This window comes from Hemicordylus capensis, chromosome 2 (genome assembly GCF_027244095.1).
Source record: "Hemicordylus capensis ecotype Gifberg chromosome 2, rHemCap1.1.pri, whole genome shotgun sequence".
In the NCBI taxonomy this organism is placed as follows: domain Eukaryota; kingdom Metazoa; phylum Chordata; class Lepidosauria; order Squamata; family Cordylidae; genus Hemicordylus; species Hemicordylus capensis.
Genome location: NC_069658.1, coordinates 343,209,066 through 343,232,531, shown reverse-complemented (window position 1 = coordinate 343,232,531; position 23,466 = coordinate 343,209,066). Strand labels below are relative to the sequence as shown.

The following is a 23,466-nucleotide window of genomic DNA, read 5'->3' as shown; positions in this document are numbered from 1 at the left end:
ATGTCAGCTCTGTGGGAGTTGGCTGTGGTTACTCATTGGTGGATGAGAGAGACTCTTTATGTGCTCAGAGGCACTCTTAACATGTTCCAGGACCAAGCCATGGCATTCAAAATAGAATGAAGGGCTAAAAGAAAGTCTGGGTTCTGTTTAAATGCCTGTTAATCTCAAGTATTCTCCCCACAGGCTCTTGCTGTGCACGTACAAATTTAAGACTCAGGGAAGAGAGTGACAAGCATTTAAACAGGATCCAGAGTAAAAGAGTATTCTTCAGTTAAAATAAAGAAAAGGCACATTTATGGTGAAATTCTTTTTGTTTATTGAATACGTCATTGATCAGACAAAAACAATGTAAAATCACATGTATCTGTATTTAAAAAAAATTACAATAAATTACTGAAGAATTAGTAAAAGCAATGCTTTTTTCTACTGTCTGCTCTCCAGAGGTACATGACTAAGGAAGCAGAGACTTAAACATATGTTGGGTATGAATACACAGAGGGTACACCACAAAAATGTTGTAACACTGGATACTACACTGTGGTGTATTCCTCATACACATCTACCCAAGGGTTTTACACTTCCTCTTGCTGAACTGTGAACATGACCCACACTCACTGCTGGTCCAGCAACAGCCACACACTAATATTCAGTTTCATTGAACTCATGTGGCTGAATAAGATACTTGTGTAATGAGATGAGCATGTAGGTAGACATAAACATAATGGTGCTTCTTGACGGTGAATGCCTTTCTACAAGGAAGCTACCAATCCCAAAATGGAGCTCCAGTTTCCCTCTGGTCCACAACTGATTTGCAGAGGTCACGTCCCACACCTGTACACTCAATGCCTATGGAACACAGGGTGGTCTAAGCATCACACAATATTAAGTTCTGTTACAGTAACTGCTTGAATTGTAGTGGATCAGGGAGAGCTGTATGGTGTACAATATTTGAACCACCCTCTAATCAGTAGGATAGCCGGTTCAGGTGAGCAGGAATGAGGCCTAAGAAAACAACAACCACACAGCCTGCATACCTGGTATTGCCTATGGAGGTGTGGCTGGTTATAGCACACAGAAAAACCTGTAGATCTGCTTCTGACTATAGTAACGAACACATTAATTTAAGCAGTCTCTCCAGTGTTGCATCCATTCTATGACAACTGACTTACTAGGATGTGGGCTCAGGGCTTAACAATTAATATTAATTTTTTCACATCCCAAGTTCATTGAAGCTCTTCTTGGATCCCTTGTACCATTTAAAGTGATAAAAGAAGTAATCTAATTCTGAAAGCAGCAAAAACTGTATTCTTACCACTGTCGTGTGATTCTCAGGATTATTACATCCCAGTCTCCATAACTGTTGCAATCCTCAGTGCACATTCAGGGAAAGTTTTTAAAAAACCTTTTAAAAAACTTTCGGGAAAGTTAAAAACACACACATGGCACTGAAGAGTTAAAACCAGGCTAAAGGATATTAATATGCATCTTTCTTGGGAGGTGTTGAAGCCACATGCTACTGGGATGGTAAATCACTTGGGAAAGAAAGCAGCAACCTCAAGACACTGGTGCATTCTAGATGCAGGATGCCAAGAGTAATGGACTATAACTTTACGTTTGATAAGTAATTGCGTAGCATCTAACTTCCTAACAAGGCTCTTAGGTAGGCTGGAGATCTCTTTGATACATTGCATCATAGGGAAGCAGACAAAGACATTAAGGAAGGAATTCAAACTAGGCTCCATTTCTTGTGAACAAATACCAAGGAACCTAAAGCAAATGAAGGTAGAGCATAGTGTGACTGAAATGAAGTTTCAATAAAGAAAGACAGACAGAGGCACCCATGCATAATTTACGGCAGTAATTCTAGGCCACCGGGGCTATTAGGTTCTAATGGCTTTCATGCTCTTGATGTAATGTAAGCCCAGCAAGCAAGGTATCCTCCAGGGAGGTATCTATATAAAAACGTGACTGTGATAAGTCCCTTAACTTAGCTGAAGCTACTTTAATTGTTGGATAGCTAGAGGTGCAGGTTAAAAAACAAACAAACAGATGTCCAGCCATCCGCCAGGTTTTTAGCCTTCCTGCATTTATTACCCAAGCCTTGGTCTCCCCACCCCCCTCAATTCAGCCTGACACTGAGGAAAGGTCATAATCACTGGATGAACTGATTTGCCTTTCCACTTTCTTTTGCTCCTTGATCTTCTGCGTAATGTCAATTTTCTTTTCAAAGTAGTCAACGAGGGCGGTCTCTGTAAGCATGGAGGCCAAGATCTGTTCAAAAGAGATGGACCAGTCTGTGTCAATGGTGCTGCCATATCGTGCAGCTGAACTGCCCGCCTCGCAACCAACCAGCACTGTATCGTCTGCAATATCTTCACACTGCAGAGAGCCCGTACTGACCATGGAGTATGAAGACATGGACATATCGTCTTTGGTTTCATCATCTGACAGCAGCTGTATGGGAGATCCCGGACCCTCACCACTTCCATCCACAAAAATCTGATTTTCCTGTTGGTGTGTGTCAACCTGAATATCCCCAGAAGCTTCTGGGGTAGCTTGGGGATATCGCTCCACAGTTGAATTTTGACTCTGTTCAGATGTGGGAGACTCTTCTTCACTTACTGGATCCTGAGTGTGGTTTGCTTTGCAATCATCAGCTTTCTTAGCAGGCTGGTGGGAGAACTTTTTGCCCACCTCCCCAATGCGCAGGAGAAGGCTGGCAACTGTGGCAATGGCATGATACAACTCTTGCTCCACGGGGTCTTCACTGAACATGTTGTATAGGGTCTTGCACAGCTCTATGAATTGCTCCTTCGTGGGGGAGGGGGAACAGATAAGACATTACAGTAAATATCAAGTGTTAAGCTGCAAAACCATCAAGCTGACAATGATAAACCAACACAAGCTTAAACAGTGTTAGAAATTAGTATTAATTTCTAACAGACATTTTAAATTATTGCTAGTTATCAACACGCTGGTAACACAGTGAGGTCAATCTCACAACCACAACAGCTGGGAGGGCTGGAGGAAAGGTAGGAGCTTCCCTGTCTCCCCCCCGCCCCACAATCCTTGCCGCTCCTGGGATCTGCTGTGCCGTGTCCTCTTATGACCGGCAAGCAAACGCTCCTGGAGTGGCAGGGGGGACAGGGGAAACCAAGCTGTATCCTCTGGAATCCCACAATGCACTGCATGAGGAGTGAGGTGCACTGGGAGGAGCCCTGCATTGCCTGGCTGCTCCTTCCCCCTGGCTCTACGAAAACTCAGGGACAGCTGGTCATGAGAAAGGCCTTAGGACATTTTCATAATGTAGGACATTCACATTTGAGACACACACTAATCTTTCACATACTAAAAATTACAAACAAGTTGGGTTTTTTTTTTTTAAGTGTGATAAGTAGATAGCTAAAGGGTAACTCCCCACTTCAAGACCCTGTCCTCAAGCCATACTGTCAGGAAACCTCACATTTCAAATCTAGAGCAAATGGAGATTTCATATTAAGAGGGTTGGACTGGCACAAATTAAACAGAATGAAAGAAAAATAGAATGGGGTCTCTCTGATTGTCATTAACTCTCAGAAATGAGGCCTTTGGTTCAACTTTTTGTTTGGCATTCTCCGCTTGTCTGTATCATTGTTTTCGAAAGTTGAGACACCAGAATCAGTGGGCACTGTAATGCAATATCTCTGGCTGACATTCAGATGAATGTTGTGCATGCTGAAAAAAGATTTACACATGCAACAGGGAAGGGACAATTTTCACTGATCTTCCCTTCCCTCTGCAAGCCACTGATATTGTGCCTCCCAAAAATATTACCTGAGAATTGTGGGAGCCTCTGGGACATATTTTCAGGAGGCACAGTGGGATGGAGAGGGAAGAAGTGGTTGGCTAAAGTTGCTCCTCCCCTGTTGCATGCATGAAATATATTTTGGCATGTGCAACATTAATCTGGATGTCAGCTTCCGTTCTTAAGACTGAAATATCAGAATGAAAGCTAGTTTCCATGTTCAGGACACAATTCTGTGTATCAGGGTTGAGCATTGGTTTGACCTCAGACCCCGAGATATCACAATTAAAATTGGTATGTATATTTCTGATATAATTCTGCATATGAAATTTGAACACCAACTTGGCCCGTTTAATTTGGCATAGGGAGAAGGAGAAAAGATGCAAATTTTGAAATTTCCTATTCTCTCAAATTCCTATTCTGCTAATTGCAACTGCATTTTATACAGTAAAAATTACCAACCTTCCAGATTCATTTCAATAATTTAAGACCACATAAACACCAAATATTTTAGAGATTTGTTATTTACACACACAGCAGATTTTCAAAGAAATTCCTACCTGACTCATTTTAGGCAGATCCTTGATAGTTTCTTTTTTGGAATCTTTTTCCTTGGCCCACATTCGCAGGTGATATTTATAATCCTGGGGGCTTGCACCCTTATCCTCTGCAAGGAAATCAAGCCGCTATAACTAAGGATTTTTACCAGGCAAAAATGTAAGAATATGCATAATTTTGAAATTTGATGACCTTCACACAGATTTTTGGATTTCCTTTGGTACAACACATGCTCTTCTTTAGAAACTTTATCCAGCATTGCTTGAGAGAGCATGCTAGATCAATCTGTCATCTACAGTACAATATGTTCTACAGTGGCTTGAAAGAGAGTTGCAGCTTCCAACAGACCAAATACAACAAAATTGAGTGTTGAGAATATTATGTATGCTTTGTGCTCTGATCAAGGCCTCTGTAAAGGGGCAGCTTTCAGGCAATCTAGCCAAGCTACAGGTCTGCGAGGATGAATGCTTCATGGGTCATAAGTAAGGAAATGATGAGGGTACATTTCCCTAGGAAGATATAATCACCTTGGTCTTTGGAGTTCCCATTTCTTGCTGCTTTGTCTTCCTGCACAGCTGCGTCTAACAAAACAAAAAACAAAAACCCAGGGACAATACAATAGTAAATACACTTATTAGAGCAATGCACGAAACAGAATAAAAATGTCCATCCCAATACGGTTTACACTAAAACATACACAACAAAGCAAAGAGTGTGTGTGTACAGGCACACATAATTTGATCACTGAGCCTGCTTGGACACACACTCATCCATCATGTTTGGTTTAGAAGTGCAATCTCCTATTTTGGAGAAAATGCAGAGGAAAAAGGTTCTGTGTGTTCACTACAGAAGTCAGCTGTGAATTGTGTTGATAGCTGATATGCAAGAATCCAGTGATGTCATTAACTCACCTCCCTGCCCCTTTGAGACAATTCTTCAGTATTTTAAAAGCTGATCAGCTTTTTAAAAGGGTGGGGGATGGGGATAAATATACATTTATTTGAATAAATACACATATCCCACTTGAAAAATAAAATAAATTAAAAAGGAGGGAGCAGGAAAGGAACAAGACAGATTACTGAATCAGTTTTCAATTCAATGGCCAGTACATCTGTCAAATGACAAAGGGAAGCCAGCCTTAAGCTGCAGGAGAAACCCCCCCTGCAATGAATCATGGCATGCATATTTGTATACTCCCAAACAATTCCTACTGAGTGTAGTGGGCAGAATTTGGTGGGGAATGTTTGTGCTTGAACCAGTACAGTAAAACCTTGTCCCTGAAATACTTTTTAGTTTAACTCATTGGCAGTGGCAGAAATTAGAAAAAATATATATAAGCAGAGCAAGGAAGAATAAGGCTTTTTGTTTAGGTGAGAGAAGGTGAATAAGAAGAGATATTATAGACTAGAGGTTCATCAGCAGTATGGGGGGGGGGAGAGAGAGAGAGAGAGCAAGAGAGTGCAATTAGTGTCTCTGTCTTTCAAAGAACTAGAACTAGGAATCATACAATGAAATTTATTGCCAACAGGCTAAGGACAAATAAAAAGTAGTATTTCTTCACATAAAGTGTAATCAACATGGGATTGACTGCCACAAGCATGTGACCACTAGTTTTTATGGTTTTTTTAAAAAATGGGTTCATTAAAAAGGGAACACACCATATCCAGTGGTGGCATAACTGGATTCTGGGGGTAAACAACAGTGCATGTCTCTCTCTAGAAGTCCCTGCTGTCTTGGGTGCATTTGGATGGCCACTTTTGGAACCAATTGAGAATAGTAGATGGACCTTTGGTTTGATCTAGCAAGGCAATCTTTGTTCAAACAAAGAGAAGAAGAGGAGGAAAGACAAACAAGGTATTCTGGAGGAAGACATTACAGTCTAGTTAAATATTTGCTTTCAAGGGATAAAACAAACTGAACTGAAACACAGCATGCATAAAATGGCCACCACAAAAAGGTGGAACGAGCAAGTCAAAAAATCTAATTCTGAATAAAATGTATCTTGATCTACTAAACAGAAGAAGAAAAAGGGGAAAAAAAGAAATGATGTGTTAACCCAGAAAGGGAGTGGGAAGGAGGAGGAAGCTGGGATTAGTTTTTAAGCCCATTCAGACAACATGATATGGAGATGCACATTTCACTTTAGATCACTGGAAATATTTAATATTTTCCAATAAACATTTACCAAGTAATATGTTCTATATATTTTGCTACTCTTTCACAAACCATACAGACACAGAGTTGAACATTATTGGCATTAGCATGCCTGAATAGAGCATAACTTTCCTTTGTACTGCAAGGGTAGAGAGAAAGATTTTGATGGTTGATTTCATAACACTGGCTAGTAAAGCTTGACTTTCAATTTACTTAGGTACCAGACAAACACTGCCATTTCTGCCGTGAATTATGCTGTTATCAGTTTAATTATCAGCAACTGGGCTTCTTTCAGGCTGTGTAGTGAATTTAGAATAGGCATCCACTGAAGGAGAGGAAGAAATAACTGATTTTTAATTTAATCTATATAATATATCTATATAATCTATAGATTAAGACAACAACATATTACGGGCTGAATTCAAAAGGTTCCCTTTTGCTGATGGAAGGAGGCTCTTTTGGATCCACCCTTGTGTCTGGCTGCTATGTCACAACAGTGGCAGTGAGGAACATCACTAAAAAAATTTCATTTTATATGGGCTTTCATTACATTTGGTAAGCAGGTAATCCTAGCACACCAAGAGCAGCCCACCTTTGTACAGGCATTCGGACTAACCTTGAGAGTCACAGTGCAGGAAGAGATCCAGTTCTGAGACAAAAGGAGATACTAGAGAAGCAAAGAGGAGAGAGAAAGAAAGAGAGAGAAGGTTTGAGGGCAGGGGAGAAATTCAAGGCAGAACAAGAGAGCAAGCAAAACACAGAGCAACAGAAGTAAAGAGCAGGGGGAGGAAGACACAAAAAAGGGACACAAGAAGATCTGAGCAAGAGCCTTGGACCAGAAAAGTGGTTTGATAAGAATGAGCAGCATTAGCCTTCCACAGTAGCAGTCTAACAAAGCATCGCATAATGACAGTTCATGTCATCGCAGGCCATGACAGATCCTAGAGCAGGGATGGGGAACCTTGGCACTCCAGCTGTTTTTGGACTACAACTCCCATAATCCCCAGCCACAGAGGCCAATAGCTAGGGATTATGGGAATTGTAGGCCAACATCTGCAGGAGTGCCAAGGTTCCCCATCCCTGTCCTAGAGCATTTCTGGGATACCATCTTGCTAAGGAGAACCACCCAGAGTGGCTTCACAACATGTGCCGTGTCTATGTGAGAGCCATCACTGTTACCTTCTGTTGTAGCATTATCATCTGTGAAGAAACTTGCAGCCTCCAGAGCAGATTCTGCTTCCTCTGGGCTCAGAGCTATACAAAGAAAGGAAAATAACAACAACATTGTTTATTTATTATTTACATTTCTAGCCTGCCCTATACTCAGAGGTCTCAGAGCGGGTTACAATAAAAACAAAATAAAACATAAAACATAATAAAACCAAACATACAATAAAAAATACAGTGCCTGAAAGGGGAAGAACCACTACATCTCTAGTCAAAGGCCAGGGTAAAGAGGTCCGTCTTCACCATTCTCCTGAATGTGCAGAATGTTGGAGCTTGGCGCACCTCAGAGGGGAGAGCATTCCACAGCCTCGGGGCCACCACAGAGAAAGCCCTCTCACGTGCCCCTACCCCTTTAACTGCTGACAATGGTGGAACTACCAAGAGGGCCTCTCCTACAGATCTTAACTGATGGGCAGGTCTATATGGGAGAAGGCATTCCTTCAGGTATTTGGGGGCCAGGTTTTTCAGGTCTTTATAAGTTAAAACCTTGAATTGGGCTTGGTGGCAATTTGGCAACCAGTGCAGTTCTTTTAAGGCCAGCGTGATGTGCATCCTGCCAGAAGTGCCCATCAGTAGTCTTGCTGTTGCATTCTGTACTAGTTGAAGCCTCTGAACCATCTTCAGGGGCAGCCCCACATAGAGCACATTACAATAGTCCAGTCTGGAGGTTACCAGAGCATGGATCACTGTGGCTAGGCTATTTCTGTCTAGAAAGGGCCGTAGCTGGCGGACAAGCCTGAGTTGAAAATTGGTACTCCTGGCCACTGCTGCCACCTGGGCCTCCAGCAACAAATCCAGGAGTACCCCCAAGCTACGCACCTGTTCCTTCTGGGGTACTACCACCCCCTCAATAATAGGATATCTCCCCACTTCATGGACTCAAGAGCCCGACAACAGCACCTCTGATGTATCTGGATTCAGTTTCAATTTATTGGTCCACATCCAGCCCATTGCCACCTCCAGGCAATGGTTAAACACCTCAACTGCCTCTCCTGATTGAGATAGAATAGAGAGACAGAGCTAGGTGTCATCAGCATACTGGTGGCACCTCACTCCAAACCTCCTGATGACCTCTCCCAGCGGCTTCATATAATAGGGAATAAGACTGACCCCTGAGGAACCCCATAGGTCAACTCCCAGGGAGCTGAACAAAATTCCCCCATGACAACTCTTTGATATCAACTCTGGAGATGGGAGTGAAACCACTGCAATGCAGTGCCTCCAACCCTAAACTCCTGAAGCCTTTCCAAAAGGATATCATGGTCAACGGTATCAAAAGCTGCTGAGAGATCGAGGAGAACCAGCAGGGTAGCACAGCCCCTGTCCCTCTCCTGGTAAAGGTCATCAACCAGGGTGAGCAAGGCTGTTTCGGTGCTGTGACCAGGCCTGAAGCTGGACTGGAATGGATCCAAATCAGCTTCCTCAAAGTATGCCTGAAGCTGATTCACCACCACCTTCTCCAGTACCTTTCCAAGTTAAGGTATATTAGCAACACTGTTTTCTCTAAGGCGTGCGCACATGCACGCACTCACAAGTTTTTGGATGTCCACTCAGTTCATTTTAGATCCCGCTCAGGTTGAATCAGGAAGGCCCCAATCTGAATGCATATGTGCACACACGGCCTTGATACTGCTGCCCAGAACAAAACTCATTCTGCACAGAGATGAAAAAAATTAGAGGGACCACTGATTAGCAACCAGGTGGTAGTTATTCAATACGTCTGGGCCTAGGGATAATCTCTTGAGGAGGGGCCACACCACAGCCTCTTTAAGAGCTGGTGGAACAGCCCCCTCCTGCAACAAGGCATTAACCACTCCCACGACCCACCTGGCTATAGCTGTTCGACTAGCTCCTATCAGCCATGACAGGCAAGGATCCAGGAGACACGTGGTTGGCCTACAAGCAGCCTGTCCACATCCTCAAGACCACAAAAATTGAAACTGATCCAACAGACCATTCTGAGACGTGGCCTTGAATCCCATGCGGATCTGAATGATTTTATCCTCAAAGTGCCTTGCAAATTTATCATAGCAGGCTTCTGAGGGCACAATCCATTCTTTCTCTGGCCTGATGTCACTAGGCTGTTCACCACTAGGAAAAGCTCGGCTGGACGGCTATTCGAGGATGCAATAGTGGCAGAGAAATAGTTCTTTTTCGCCACCATCACTGCCACATCTAAACCGTGCTTGATCAGACTCACATCGGGAAGTGCGCTCTAGCCGTTGGCCCTCTTGTTTCATTACCTGGAGCTCTGTAGCATACCAGGGTGCTCTATGGGTCCCATAAGAGCATTGAGGAAACTTTGGAGCAATTGTGTCAATGATCCTAGTCATCTCATGATTCCATAGAGAGACCAGGGCCTCAGCAGGACCACCATCAATACCAACCAGTAATTTCCCCAGAGCATTCAGCGATCACTCAGATTTTGCAGGCGGACCATCTCAATGGGCCCCTCATCCCTATGGAGGGGAACTGCCACTGTGAGTCCAAATCTTACCCGCAAATAATCAGTCCATGACAATGTGTTCACCACCAGCCCACCTATCAACGGATTCCCACCAACCCACTCTGTAGCAAAGACCAAGTCAAGGGTATGTCCCGCTGTATGAGTAGGGCCAATAACTTATCATGCTTTATCAGAAGAATTCAAGACAGCTTACACACACTTATCCCTGCCCACTGGGACTCAGAGCAAAAATCCCACAGTGATATACTGAACGAAAAGCACCACTAATTTACTCTAAGAAATGGAACTGCAACAGCTTAATCCAGCATCCAAGAATGGACAACATATTATTTAGTTTGGATAAACAATTGCTGTCTTGCTGGTTCTGGAGAATAAGACATGAAATAGTGGAGGTGGTTTTTTCCTTTCCTTTTTGAGCCAACTTCTGCTGTAAACAGATTTTTTAAAGCAAATTGCCAAGGTCACTGTTTCTAAATAACTAGCTGACCCGAGTGCGGCCGCCGCCCTGCAGGGGCCAAGTGCCACCGCTGCCGCCAGCCGCTGCCTCGCCTCCGCATCCGGGCCCGGCCAGTACCGCCGCCTCGCCTCCGCGTCCGGGCCCGGCCAGTCCTGCCGCCTCGCCTCCGCGGCCGGCCCGGCCAGGCCCGCCGCCTCGCCTCCGCGGCCAGGCCCGCCGCCTCGCCTCCACGGCCGGCCCGGCCAGTCCCGCCGCCTCGCCTCCACGGCCGGCCCGGCCAGTCCCGCCGCCTCGCGTCCAGGCCTGGCCAGTCCCGCCGCCTCGGCTCCGCGTCCGGGCCCGGCCAGGCCCGACGCCTCGCCTCCGCGGCCAGGCCTGCCACCTTGCCTCCACGGCCAGGCCCGCTGCCTCGCCTCCGCGGCCGGCCCGGCCAGGCCCGCCGCCTCGCCTCTGCGGCCGGGCCCGCCTGGCTCCCTGGCCATGGCCGCCGCCACCGCTTTCTCTTGGGTGCGCCTTACCCAATCAGGCGCCCCCGCAGCCCAGCCAATCAGCTGGGCTGCCGGGTCGCACGTTCGAAAGGCACACCCAAGAGAATTAAATATATAGATGTTCAGGTCACCTTTTCTACTCTACTATTTCTATTACTGTATTTCTGCACCAAGAACCCACAGGTTCTACAGCTTTTTACAAACAGAAAAGGAGGGAGTGGGAACTTGAAAGGTTGTGGGCTGTCTAGCAATACCCCCTCAGCCACACTCCTCCTTCATGGACACTTCCCCGCCCCCCTTAGTATCTAAAAGACTGCAGCAGCACTAAGGAGTTCATTGCCTCTCTCCTCACTGAGTGACGAGAGAGGCAACCAAACTTCCCAGCGCCGCATGAGCTGGCTACTAAATGAGATGTGCACCTGCACTCCAATGCCTAATCTGGACGTAGGCACAACTCTCCATTTAGTATACAGCTCGCATGGCACTGGGAAGTACAGTCATCTCTCACCTCTCTCGTTGCTCAAATGAAAAGGGAGACAATGGAACTCTGTAGTGCTGCAGCAGGTTGGCTACTCAGCAGTGTGTGGGGTGGGGTGGGGGGGGAGGAGTGGCTGTGGAGTGTGGCTGATGGGGAGTACCACTTGCCCCCAGCCCTGCACATTCCTAGGAACGGCCTTGAGTGCATCCTTTACACTTACTTGCTCCAAGAGCCTGCTGGGAATTCCCAACAAGGCAGGCTCTTGAGAGCATACATGGCATCCCCAGCTCTCCCTGAAACAGCGAGCAAGGGTGTCTGTGTGTGTGTGTGTGTGTGTGTGTGTGTATGTGTGTGTGTATTAAAAGGTCCAGGAAGAGGAGGCGGTAAGGCAAGGCAGGGTGTGGAGAGCAGTTTGGTGTGGGCTAATTCATTTTTAACAAGAACTACTCAAAACTGCAGGCTCTAAACAGATACAGGCACTTATCGGTTCTTGGTGCAAAAATATGGTATATTAGCAGACCCATCCTATGTTTACAAAAAAGCAGGAGGAGGCATTTAAAAGAAAGACTTGCAGTGAAGAATCACAGAAGTAACATCCCAAAGGAAAGGAAAGCTTGTGCCATCGAGTCGTTGCCGACTCCTGGCAACCACAGAACCATGTGGTTTTCTTGGTAGAATACAGGAGTAGTTTACCATTGTCTTCCTCCCGTGCAGTATGAGATGATGCCTTTGCTGTTGTCACTGAAATGAGCATCTGTCTCCAGCACCTTCCTATATCGCTGCTACCCGATATAGGGGACTACAAATATATATTTACTAGTCACAGTCTGGGAAGCACACCGGCCAGGATTCAAACTAACAGCCCCTTGCTCCCTAGGCAGCCTGCTTCCCTGCTACACCACCACAGTGGGCTACTGACAAAAACTTCAAGGCTGCTCAGAAAAGCATTTGAAATGGTGCAGTGAGGAGAGAACTTGTACAGAGGTGCAGCCTAATGATCTTAAAAGTCTGGAGCCCTACAGATTAGCCAGAGAGGGGAAATCACAGATTAATGATTTCAATGGATAACTACACCAATCAAGTACAGTTAAACTTGCAGGCCTAATAACCCTAATTTAAAGCTGTATCTCAATGTAGCTTAAAACATCTGGGCATGATAAATCAGCCTTTCATTTACATCATGTTCCCTCAGAGCATTTCATAAGCCACCACTCTGGAGAATTATAGGTTGGTACCAAAGACAAACCACAGGGCTCTGTGGGCGTCAGGAGTTGACACTGACTCAACGGCACATTTTACCTTTACCTACCTTAGGTAAATGATGTGTCAGTGGACAGAGCATTTTGTAAGCCTAATGAATTTGAAAAAAAAACTATACACAGTCTCAACAACTAGTTGTAGTGGATTAAAACCTTTGTCTCAGAGCAAACTCATGTGAGGAAAAGAAATGCTGAATCATCCCTGCTTGAGCTGCCTAGCTAGACTTCTTCTAAAACTATTCTGTATTATCGGTAGCTTCAAAATGCTGCCACCACCACTCCTCTTATCGACAGAGCTGGAACCTCCCTGGCCTTGTGGTAGAATCCCAGGGAAAACTCTCTTTATTTTGCTATTGGATAAGTACAAAACCTTTCCCTGTGCAAGCCTACACGTGGTGAGAAAACTGACAGCTGGTGAATGTTTGAGGACATGTTTGCACCAGAGAAACCCCCCGCTTCGCCCCACCTTTTAAATATACATTTAAAAAAACTTTGTAGGTTACAAAAATAGGTTGTCTTAATGCACACTTCAATGTTTATAGGGACTTTTGCAATGCCCTAGGTAGGATGGGCGTAGGCTAATGTTACTTATTTTAATTACGTTACAGGTAAACAATAATAGAACAGTATCAGGAATATGCAAAAGCACACACACCAAAGAAATATAAATCCTAATGCAAACTCTTACTAAACCACTTTCTCCTACCCTAGGCTTCTGAAGCCACTAGCCTTGGCTTCCTTTTTCTTCGAACTCACCAAACTCTGGGTGAGAATCGAGCCCCTGCAGTTCTATCTTCCAAGAGCTGCAGTCATCCTCCTGCAGCCAACTTCCATGGCCACATGTCCTCCTATGTACCTCCCACCTAGTTTCTTCTAACAAAGACCTCTTTTTTCCCCTGGCAATAGCTCTCTAGGTCCCACCCACCTGGAGTGCTGATTGGCTGAGCCCTGGAGTTCACCAGACTGTCAAGACAGGGTTCACTTCCCATTAACTCTTTAGAGGGAGGGGTGTCTGATCACTACACTAATGTACAACATTAAATGACCATTAACAGCGATCTGAAGAAGTCAATCACCTGGAGGTAGATGTAGTTTGTAAAGGAGTTTTAGCTTCTCTGTCAGATCACCATGATACATTCCACCTGTCAGGAATAGGGAGGAAGAGAAAAAAGAAACACTTTGCATTAAGAATTACTGCTAGAGTTGCTAAGTTTTCCCTGGTTCTTTTTCCTTTAACAGCTTTCTGACATGCAGAAATTTAGCAGCTGAAGCTGCTCCCATCAGTTCCCCTCAGTGTTCAATTTCTGCATGCACAGAGCTTTCCCTTCACAACAGTAGTGCGAGGCAGATCACTAATCTAATTTTACAGCTGAGGAACAGAGGCTGAGGAGACAGTGACTTGCCCAAGGCCACTCTGGATATGGTTCTTGAACCTACAAAATGGACTGCCTCAGTTCAAGCTTCTGCCGGTCAGATTTAAATCTTATATAAGCAATGAGACACCATTAGAACCTATGGACACTAATTCTGAATAACAACTACATCATGAGAATTGCTCTGCGATTTGTGTCCTACTCCACAGGGAAGGGTGAATAAGTTGGCCTAATGAGAATGCACAGGGGCGGAGCCACCATTGGGCAAACTGGTTCAAAGAACCCGGGCCACCTCCCATCAGGGGCCGTGCCTCGCGGCCCTGACGCCCCCCCCCCCAAGATCCGAGGCCGCGTGGCCCTGTTAGGAAGTTGGACGGCCAACACTGCGTTTGCAACGCGGCCAGAAGCGGCTCACCCCTGCCTTTAAGGCAGGGAAGAGCTGCTCCTGGCCACGCTATGAATGCAGCACCAGCCTAACTCTTAACTCCTGAATGGGGCTGCGCGGCCCCATTCGGGAGCCAGACCATGCCCCCTGCATCTGACACGGGGGCCTGGCTAGCCCTCTGTGTTTGACGTGAGATGAGGGGGCATAGTGAGCGGGGCCGCCATGGCGGATGGGCACGGGCCACTCATGGTCTGGCTCCGCCACTGAGAATGAAGCAAACTTCTTCTAAGGATGCAAACCAAACTTTTACTTGGGTCACTGTCTGTCTATTGACTAGTGCACAGGACAAAATGTGGGGGCTGTCAAAGCAAGAACTTCTGTTTCAACATTCCAACTCACTTGGAATACTGTGTCCAGTTCTGGGCAATCATTTTAAGGAGGGGATTGATAACTGAAACAAGTTTAGAGGAGGCCAACAAAGATGGGAGAACGGAGCATTGGTTCACTCACCATGAAGGCTTCTTCTGGTTGGTGCTGACAGGGACATCTCTATGGGTTATCCCCTCTCACTAATTCCAAGGCAGGACAGATCTGATTAGTTAGAAAAGATGGACATGCCCACCTGAGGCTGAGGGGGATAACCTCGCCCCAGTTCTTTCGGGCTGAGAGTACGTAAGGAAAAATAAACACACAGTTTCAGTATAGAACATAATGGTAACAGGCACACAAAAAAGAGAAAAACACAGGAAGCTGTACACTATTCATCAGAGAAAACTAGGAGCGAGCTCATAGGCGAGAAAGCTCCCGAGATTCTAGAAGGTGACTTCAAGTAGGGCCAGGCAAGTGCGCCAAGACTGGGCGGGCCGAGATGTCCCTGTCAGCACCAACCAGAAGAAGCCTTCATGGTGAGTGAACCAATGCTCCGTTCTCGGTTGTTGCTGACAAGAGACATTTCTATGGGCCATACCACAGCTTGGCCAACCTGGGCGGGAGCTCACTTGCCTAATCTGTAGGAAGCACCTGCTGTAACACCCTCCTGCCAAAAGAAGCTTGGATGGTGGAATGAGGGTCGATCCTGTAGTGTTTGGTAAAGGTGGAAGGAGTGGATCAGGTAGCCACTTATGTCCTGGGCATTGGTGGAAAACATCAACAAAGCAGCTGCTGCCTGAGTGGAATGTGCAGTAATATGGGAAGGTGGCCTCAGACGCTGAACCTCTGATGATGCAGGCCCTGATCCACTTAGCAATTGTCGCTGACGAGATGCCGACCCCATGGATCGTGGGTGGAACGAAACAAACATTGTATCTGTAGTCCAGAAGGAGGACGATCTCTCTACGTATCTCTTCAGGCAGCGTCACACATACAGCTTGTGCCACAGTTTCTCTTTGTTGTGGACTGAACTGGACGAGGACAAAAGGATGGAAGAAAAACATCCTGCGCCTGGTGGAAAACTGACATGACCTTGGGGCGAAAGGAAGGATCTGGAAACAACTTGACAGTATCCTTTTCAAAAATGCAGAAAGACTTGTTCACGGGTAATGCTCAGAACTCTGAGATGCGCCTGGCAGAAGTTATGGCCAGCAGGAAGGCCAATTTGAAAGACAAAATTCTGATGGGAATTGTGGAGATAGGCTCAAACAGGGGGAAGTTGTAACGCCCTCATGACTATGTGTAGGTCCCAAGTCGGGAATCTATGTACAGTCAGTGGTGACAAGAGCGTAGCTCCGCACAGGAATCTTTTGAGGTGAGAGTAGTCTTGCCACCTGCTTTTGGAGAGCCAGAAATCAGGCTTATTAGAGATGCTGCTTGGCGCTTCAATGTATTGGGCTTTAGTCCTTGCTCCAAACCATCTTGAAGAAATGGAAGGAGATTGCTCAATGTGGCAGCATCCCTGGGCACCGAATGGTAAGCTGACCACCGTAGAAAAGCCCAGAAGTACATTGGTAAATGCGATTCATGGAGGGTTTGCGGGATGCCAACAAGGTACTGAGGACCCCCTTGGAGTAGCCGTGCTCACTCAAGACTCGCTGCTCAGTCTCCAGGCGGCAAGCCGTAACCAGCTCGGGTTGGGATGCCAAACTGGACCTTGAGTGAGCAGATCTGGCAGAACTGGCAGTTCCCACGGTGGCTCCGTCACCAGCTGGACCAGCTCGGTTAACCAAGGCCTCCTGGGCCATGTTGGTGCTATCAGGATTATGGTTGACCGCAGAAGACGCACCCTCCTTAGGACTCTGGTGAGCAGTGGCATCAGGGAGTAAGCGTAAAGGAGCCCCAGAGGCCACAGACTGGAGAGAGCACTGACCGCGGTTGCCCCTCAGCAAGGGAAGCGGGTCATGAACTTTTGGGTTTTTGCATTTTCTGGAGTTGCGAAGAGATCCATGACAGGATGCGCTATCCTCTGCGCAATTTGGGCAAACACAAGCAGGTTTAGGGACCACTCCCCAGGATGAAGGTCCTCTCTGCTTAGCCAGTCCGCAATCAGATTCAACTCCCTTTTTACATAGTGCGTTGTCAGTAAGCTGATGTTGTTTTCCACCCAAGAAAGAAGGGCAATCACCTCTTGATGGAGGGACCTGGAGTGAGTGCCCCCTTGCCGATTAACATGGGCCTTTGCCGTGGTGTTGTCGGTCTTGATCAGGATGTGTTTTCCTCTGACAACCTGTTGAAAAACCTCCAGTGCCAGCCGAATGGCATGAAGCTCCCTCCAATTTATGCTGTGACATCTTTCTAGGGGACCCCACAGTCCCTGAGCAGAGAGTGAAGACAATGGGCCCCCCAGCCCCTGTTGCTGGTGTCAGTCATCACTATGAGCCTTAGTGGTCATCACTATGAGCCACTAAGAAGTGCTTTCACCGGATCAATTTGCTTGGGGATAGCCACCACCAAAGGGAAGTGCGGAGCTGTTCGGGAAAGGTCAGAAGCATTATGCTTTTGTTTGCAATGGATGCCTGGTGGGGCAGCAAGAACCACTGGAGGGCTCGTAAGTGGAAGAGCGCCCATGGGACCACCTTGAGAGAAGCAACCATTAGACTCAATAACCTGGTGAGAGGAACCCTCAGGCATGACAGTGCTTGTGTTACTTCTGAGGTCAGGGTTATCAAGCAGTCCTGAGGCAGGAATAGGCGGTCTCTTTATGTATCAATCAGCACGCCCAGATGTTGAAGTCTGTGAGTGGGTGTCAAGTGGCTCTTATCGTGGTTTATTAGAAAACCATGTTGTTCCAGTGTGGCCAAGGTAGTTTTCAGATCCAGTTCTGCTTCCTGTACTGAACTCGATTGAACAAGCAGGTCATCCAAATATGCAAATATCAGAATGCCACGGAACCGTAAATAAGCCACTGGGGGGCCAACACCTTTGTGAAGACAGGTGGTGTGGAAGAAAGTCCGAAAGGAAGAGCGGAGTACTGATAATGGAGACCTGCTTATCTGAGGCAAAGGAACCTGCGACTTTCTGGATGTATGGGCAGGTGCAGGTAAGCCTCCTTCAGGTCTATGGATGTCCAAGTGATGCAGGGTCTCTGACACTGACTTTAAGGTCTCCATACAAAATCGCTCTCTCCTGACCCATCTGTTCAAAAATTTTAGTTTGAGGACTGCCCTCCTTGTTCTGTCCTTTTTTGGGATGGTAAACAAGATAGAAAAGGTGCCCCCTCCCTCCTGGCGTCTGGGAACTGGTTCCACTGCCCCAATTTCCAACAGATGACGAATTGCTTATAACATCTCCAAATGTTTTGAAAAGAGCAAGATTTCGGCGTTGGAAGGAACCTGTCGGGAGAGAGGGCGTCTAACTCTATCTTGTATCCATATTGTATGATCTTTAAAACTCTACTGTCTGTTGTGGAAGATTCCCAGGCGTGCAGAAATTTTTTTAGTCAATCTCCCAGCCTGGTTACCCCCAAGTCATTGTTGAGGTTTCTGTTGTTTGGGTTGCATTCACTGCTGTGTGGAGCCCCCGAAACGCCTGTAGGAAAAGCACTGCCGATTCCAGGCACCTCTGTGGCCTCTGGTGTCTGTCTCGTCCCCTGAAGCGAAGGTAACCCCGAAAAGGCTGGAACTATTAAAAATTCTGCTTGAAGAAGGAACGGTCCGGACTGCGAATTGCTAATGGCATAGTCTTTTTCTTATATTTTGATTTGACAAGAATGTCCTTTAATGCAGCCTCCCCAAAAAGCTTGGTGGTGTCAAAAGGAACTGCCGTCAGGTTATTTTTAGAGGTGTTGTCCACCTGTCAGTTTTTAAGTCATAAGTGTCTGCATCCAAGAACCGAATCCGCAGAAACACGGGAGCAGAACCCGATAGAGCCCAGCGTGGAGTCTGCGATGAAGGCCTGGGCTTTCTGCAGCTTAACCAATTGCTGACGCAGCTTGACAGGTTCAGGAGAGGGCTCACTGAGGAGGTAATCGAGCCATAGGAGCGAGGCCCGTGCCACCATAGATGCCATTGCAGCTGCTCGCATAACAAAAGAGGAGTTGTCATGGGCTTGCTTGAATGCCAACTCTGCTTTCTTATCTGCAGGATCCTTTAGCGCCACTTCACCGTCCCTAGGGACGAGAGAACCCAACACCAGTTGTGCGATTGGGGCGTCCGTGTTAGGAGTCTGTAACAAATTGGAAGCCTCCTGCTCAAAAGAGTAAAAACGGTTAGTAGTAAACTTTGGTTTTCTATTAGATGCTGGAAGGAGCCACTCTTGTTTAACTACTTCCACAAACAAATCAGGTATAAGCAACAGCATTTCCTTTGGTTTAGATCTAGGAAATACTAGATCGCCCTTATCAGACAGACTAGGTTCAGTGGCCGCCTTTGCCTGGAGACCTATCGTCTTAAGAACCCGGGACATGAGAGGATTGAAATTCTCTGCAACAAATAAACATTGAGAGACAGTAGACATTTCACTCTCCTCCCCTCCTGACCACTCTCCCTCCTCCTTATCAGGGAGGGGGTCCTGGTCCTGGTCCATATTCCCGGACCTGTGTGAGACCTCTACATCAGAGTCCAGTTCACCAGATGTAAGAACAGCAGAACGCTTCTTTGAGGGGAGTATAGACCTAGGGTTGGAAGGCTTAGGGTCCCCAGAGTCTTGGTCAGAAATGTCAGATGAATGAGGGGATCCACTCCGTTTAGTCTTTGGAGACTTGTGACTCTTTGAATACCTCTGCTTAGACTTTGCCTTCCTAGGAGGTGGGATGACTGCCTCATTTGAGGAGGAGGTATCAGAGGATGAACTAGCTCCTTTCCTCTTTTTGGATCTCTTTTTATCCTTTTTAGGGGGCCTAATTTGGTAGATAGCGTCCACAATTGCATTTCGGAACCAGACCTGCCATTCTGGGGGCACCGTCTTAGGAAGGGTAAGGGAGGCGCCTTGGTCCAGATTATCCTGAGCCCCCATTGCAGCTGGAGTGTTCCCCTTAGAAACATGTTGTCCATGCACACTCCCCGCACCCTCCCTTGATGATGAGGGCTGTGCGGAAGGCTCTGACTGCTGTTGCCCTATATCCTCCTTCCGACGCAGAATGGCACCTTTATCAGTTTTTTGCACTGTTTTCTGTGTGGCCACCATTTTCTTACTCTCCCACTCAAAAGTCGCCGCTAGAGCGGCTATAGTGGCTAAATACTGTTATATTCTTTGCAAAACACGTTCTAATGTTTAGTTTATGTTTGTAATGTCTGTTATTTGTAAAACTGCTGGTCAAGGACCGAATAAATATTATGTATGTATGTAGGTATGCCATGATTTCTGCAGAAGAGCGAGGTGGTTTTGCCAGGGGGGCTTGAGCAAATACGACCTGTCGCAAGGGTTGTCCTCCGTGGTCGTTTGAAGCCCTGGACGATTGCGGTGGGCCGCAGAGGAGCGGGTCTCACGGCCTGGTGGCAGGAGACTCGCGGCTGGCCCAGTAGCGAACGGCATGGGTGGCTCTGAAGTGGCCGTTGCTGATACTGTGCCCCGGAGAGGTATGGGCAGGTGATCTGCAGCCGTGACCGCTTGAAAAACTTTCAGTGTGCAGCCTCAGGGCGATGTCGGGGGAGTCACGGGCAGAGGAGGAGGCACTGGACCCTCTGGAGAAGCACCGCCAAGCTGCCTTGACTTGCCAGGACCAAAGGCTTCCTGTTGGGTCCCTCGCGATACCAGCACTTTTCTGTACCGCGCACCAAGCTCCATACAATGGGGGAAGGACAGGTGGGGGGTGGGGACAAAGAAGAAGGCAGAAAAATCAACAGTGGGTTTTTATTTTTGTTTTCTTAGGAGATACAAACGGGAAGGAAACTAGAAGAGAAACGTTGAGAAATAGGAGAAAAATAGCAGAATCTGAGGGAAAAAGCATTAACAAACAAGGATTGTTGCCTGGAGCTGAGCGAGGACAGGAAGAACTGGAGTGGGGTTATCCTCCTCAGCCTCAGGTGGGAGTGTCCATCTTTTCTAACTAATCAGATCTGTCCTGCCTTGGAGCTAGTGAGAGGGAATAACCCATAGAGATGTCCCTGTCAGCAACAACCGAGAAGGGTCTGGGGAAAAAAGAACCACAGGAACAGTTAAATTGGCTGGAAATGGTTAGCCTATAGAAGAGAAGACTAAGGGGAGATACTTTAGCCATCTTCAAATATCTAAAGGGCTGTCACATAGAAGATAGAGGAGACTTGTTCTATGATGCTCCTCCTGATGGCAGAAGAAGAGCCAATGGGTTGAAGTTACAAGGAGGCAGATTCAGGTTAGACATTAGGAAGAATTTGACAGTGGGACAGTCTGCTTGTGCAGTGGTGGACTCTCCTTCCCTGGAGGTTTTCAAACCGAAGCAGTGAGGAACTCTGTCGAGGATTCTGCAGCAGTTTCCCGCTCTGAGTGTGGGGTGGGCTAGAAGAACTCCCTTCTAACTCTTAACATTCTATGCTAAGAAGGTCCCTTCTAACTCTTAACATTCTATGGTAAAACTGAATCTTGAGAAAAGCCACTTACTCATCCCTGTTGCAAACTCCTTGAAGTTAATTAATGCATCTCTGTTCTCATCCAGGAGTCGGAACATTCTTTCTGCCAGCACTGGTGTGTGGGGGCCACAAGACCAAGGGGTAAGAGAAGCAAATAACTCTCTGAACTGCTCTGCATTGATGCAGTACTGCTCTAAGTAGGGCAGGCTCTGGTCTCGACGGGCAGCGGCAGTGTGATTGCCCCAGTAGCAGCTCATCAGGTGTTTTGCCTGTGAAGGGAAGGGATTACCAGGTCAGATGAGACATATTCAACCCTTCAGCCTTGAAGACATTTCAACGACTTGCAGCAGGGAAAACAAGAAACATCCAACTGTGAGCTGATCAGTGCTTTGCTCTCTGTGTAATCTGCTTTTTTAAAAAAAATATTTTTATGCTTAGTCATGACCTTCGCTCAACTCCACAACATGAAATAGAGAGAAGGTGGAGAGAAGTTCATTTTAACAATACGGAATACTACTAACTTGGAGTGCCGATTCTGGCAAAAATACTTCAGTAACCTGAATGGAAGGTCTGGGAATAAACTGGGCAGCTCTGCTGCCCTGGAAACCTCGCAATGAAACCTTCATTAGAACTGTGTCACTGAATGCCCTTGGCAATAATTGACAACTCATATTAATACTGTGACTAATAATTGAATACATTTAATTCACCAGATGACTTGATAGGCCCTGGTTGAAACCCTGCAGCTCTTGAACCCTTGCAGTTTAGCTGGTCAGACAATACCAACTGTGGCACTGCAGTAAGTTGCTAAATAAAATCTCATGGCTTTCTGTCACTTTACACAAAGGGATATGATGTGTGCCCACACACAGAGCTTTTTTTCAACTGTGTGCGTGTGCAGTCCTCCTCAAAAGCAATGACAACAAAGAGTTGTTTGGTGAGAGGAAGTGGGAGATGGCTTCTCTCAGGGATGTGATAGAGGCATCCCACTCCCAGGCTGATGGTGCCTCTGCTGTCAAGGAGAAGCAAGGTCTCAAGGAAGGAGGACATCAGTCTGAGGAAGAGGGAAACGCTCCCTTAGCAGGGACCTCTTCCTTGGGAGATGCCCCCTTATCTTCTTGCACAGAAGATACTCCACCAGGGGCTGGGGGTGGGGAGCCTCCTAGTAGTGGGTGATTTGATCATTAGGGGCATAGAGAGGTGGGTTTGTGACACACGTGTAAACCGCACAGTGGCTTGCCTGTCTCATGCGAAGGTTGCGGACGTCACACTGCATCTAGGTAGGCTCTTAGGCAGTGCTGGGGAGGAAACAGCTGTTGTGGTGCATGTCGGCACCAACCATGTTGAGAAATACAGTAGGGAGGTCCTGGAAGCCAAATTTAGGCTGCTAGGTAAGAACATAAGAACAGCCCTGCTGGATCAGGCCCAAGAACCATCTAGTCCAGCATCCTGTTTCAAACCAGTGGCCCACCAGATGCCGCTGGAAGCCACAGGCAGGAGTTGAGGGCGTGCCCTCTCTCCTGCCATTACTCCCCTGCAACTGGTACTCAGAGGCATCCTGCCTTTGAGGCTGGAGGTGGCCCACAGCCCTCTGACTAGTAGCCATTGATAGACCTCTCCTCCATTAAGTCATCCAAACTCCTCTTAAAGCCATCCAGGTTGTTGGCTGTCACCACATCCTGTGGCAGAGAGTTCCACAAGTGGATCACGCATTGTGTGAAAAAGTACTTCCATTTGTTGGTCCTAGACCTCCTGGCAATCAATTTCATGGAGTGACCCCTGGTTCTAGTGTTGTGTGAGAGGGGAAAAATTTATCTCCACTTTCTCCACACCATGCATGATTTTATAGACCTCTATCATGTCACCCCGCAGTCGTCTTTTTTCTAAACTAAAAAGCCCCAGGTGTTGTAGTCTTGCCT

General features: G+C 46.7%; 1 protein-coding gene across 4 annotated transcripts in view; it reads right to left on the bottom strand.

The window, feature by feature from the left end:
- Positions 1–292: 292 nt before the first annotated feature.
- Positions 293–23,466, bottom strand: part of TBC1D9B (TBC1 domain family member 9B) — a 92,859-nt gene continuing 69,685 nt past the window's right edge. For 3 of the 4 annotated variants that reach the window (XM_053298501.1, XM_053298504.1, XM_053298505.1), the window contains 7 exons: positions 21,579–21,816; positions 13,949–14,014; positions 7,676–7,750; positions 7,113–7,163; positions 4,870–4,923; positions 4,345–4,451; positions 293–2,811 (listed from right to left, as the gene is read on the bottom strand). In XM_053298501.1, the coding sequence (XP_053154476.1) occupies positions 2,125–2,811; positions 4,345–4,451; positions 4,870–4,923; positions 7,113–7,163; positions 7,676–7,750; positions 13,949–14,014; positions 21,579–21,816 (1,278 nt within the window). In that variant the 3' untranslated portion in view covers positions 293–2,124. The remainder of the gene's footprint in view (positions 2,812–4,344; positions 4,452–4,869; positions 4,924–7,112; positions 7,164–7,675; positions 7,751–13,948; positions 14,015–21,578; positions 21,817–23,466) is intronic. The other variant, XM_053298503.1, reaches the window with a different exon arrangement.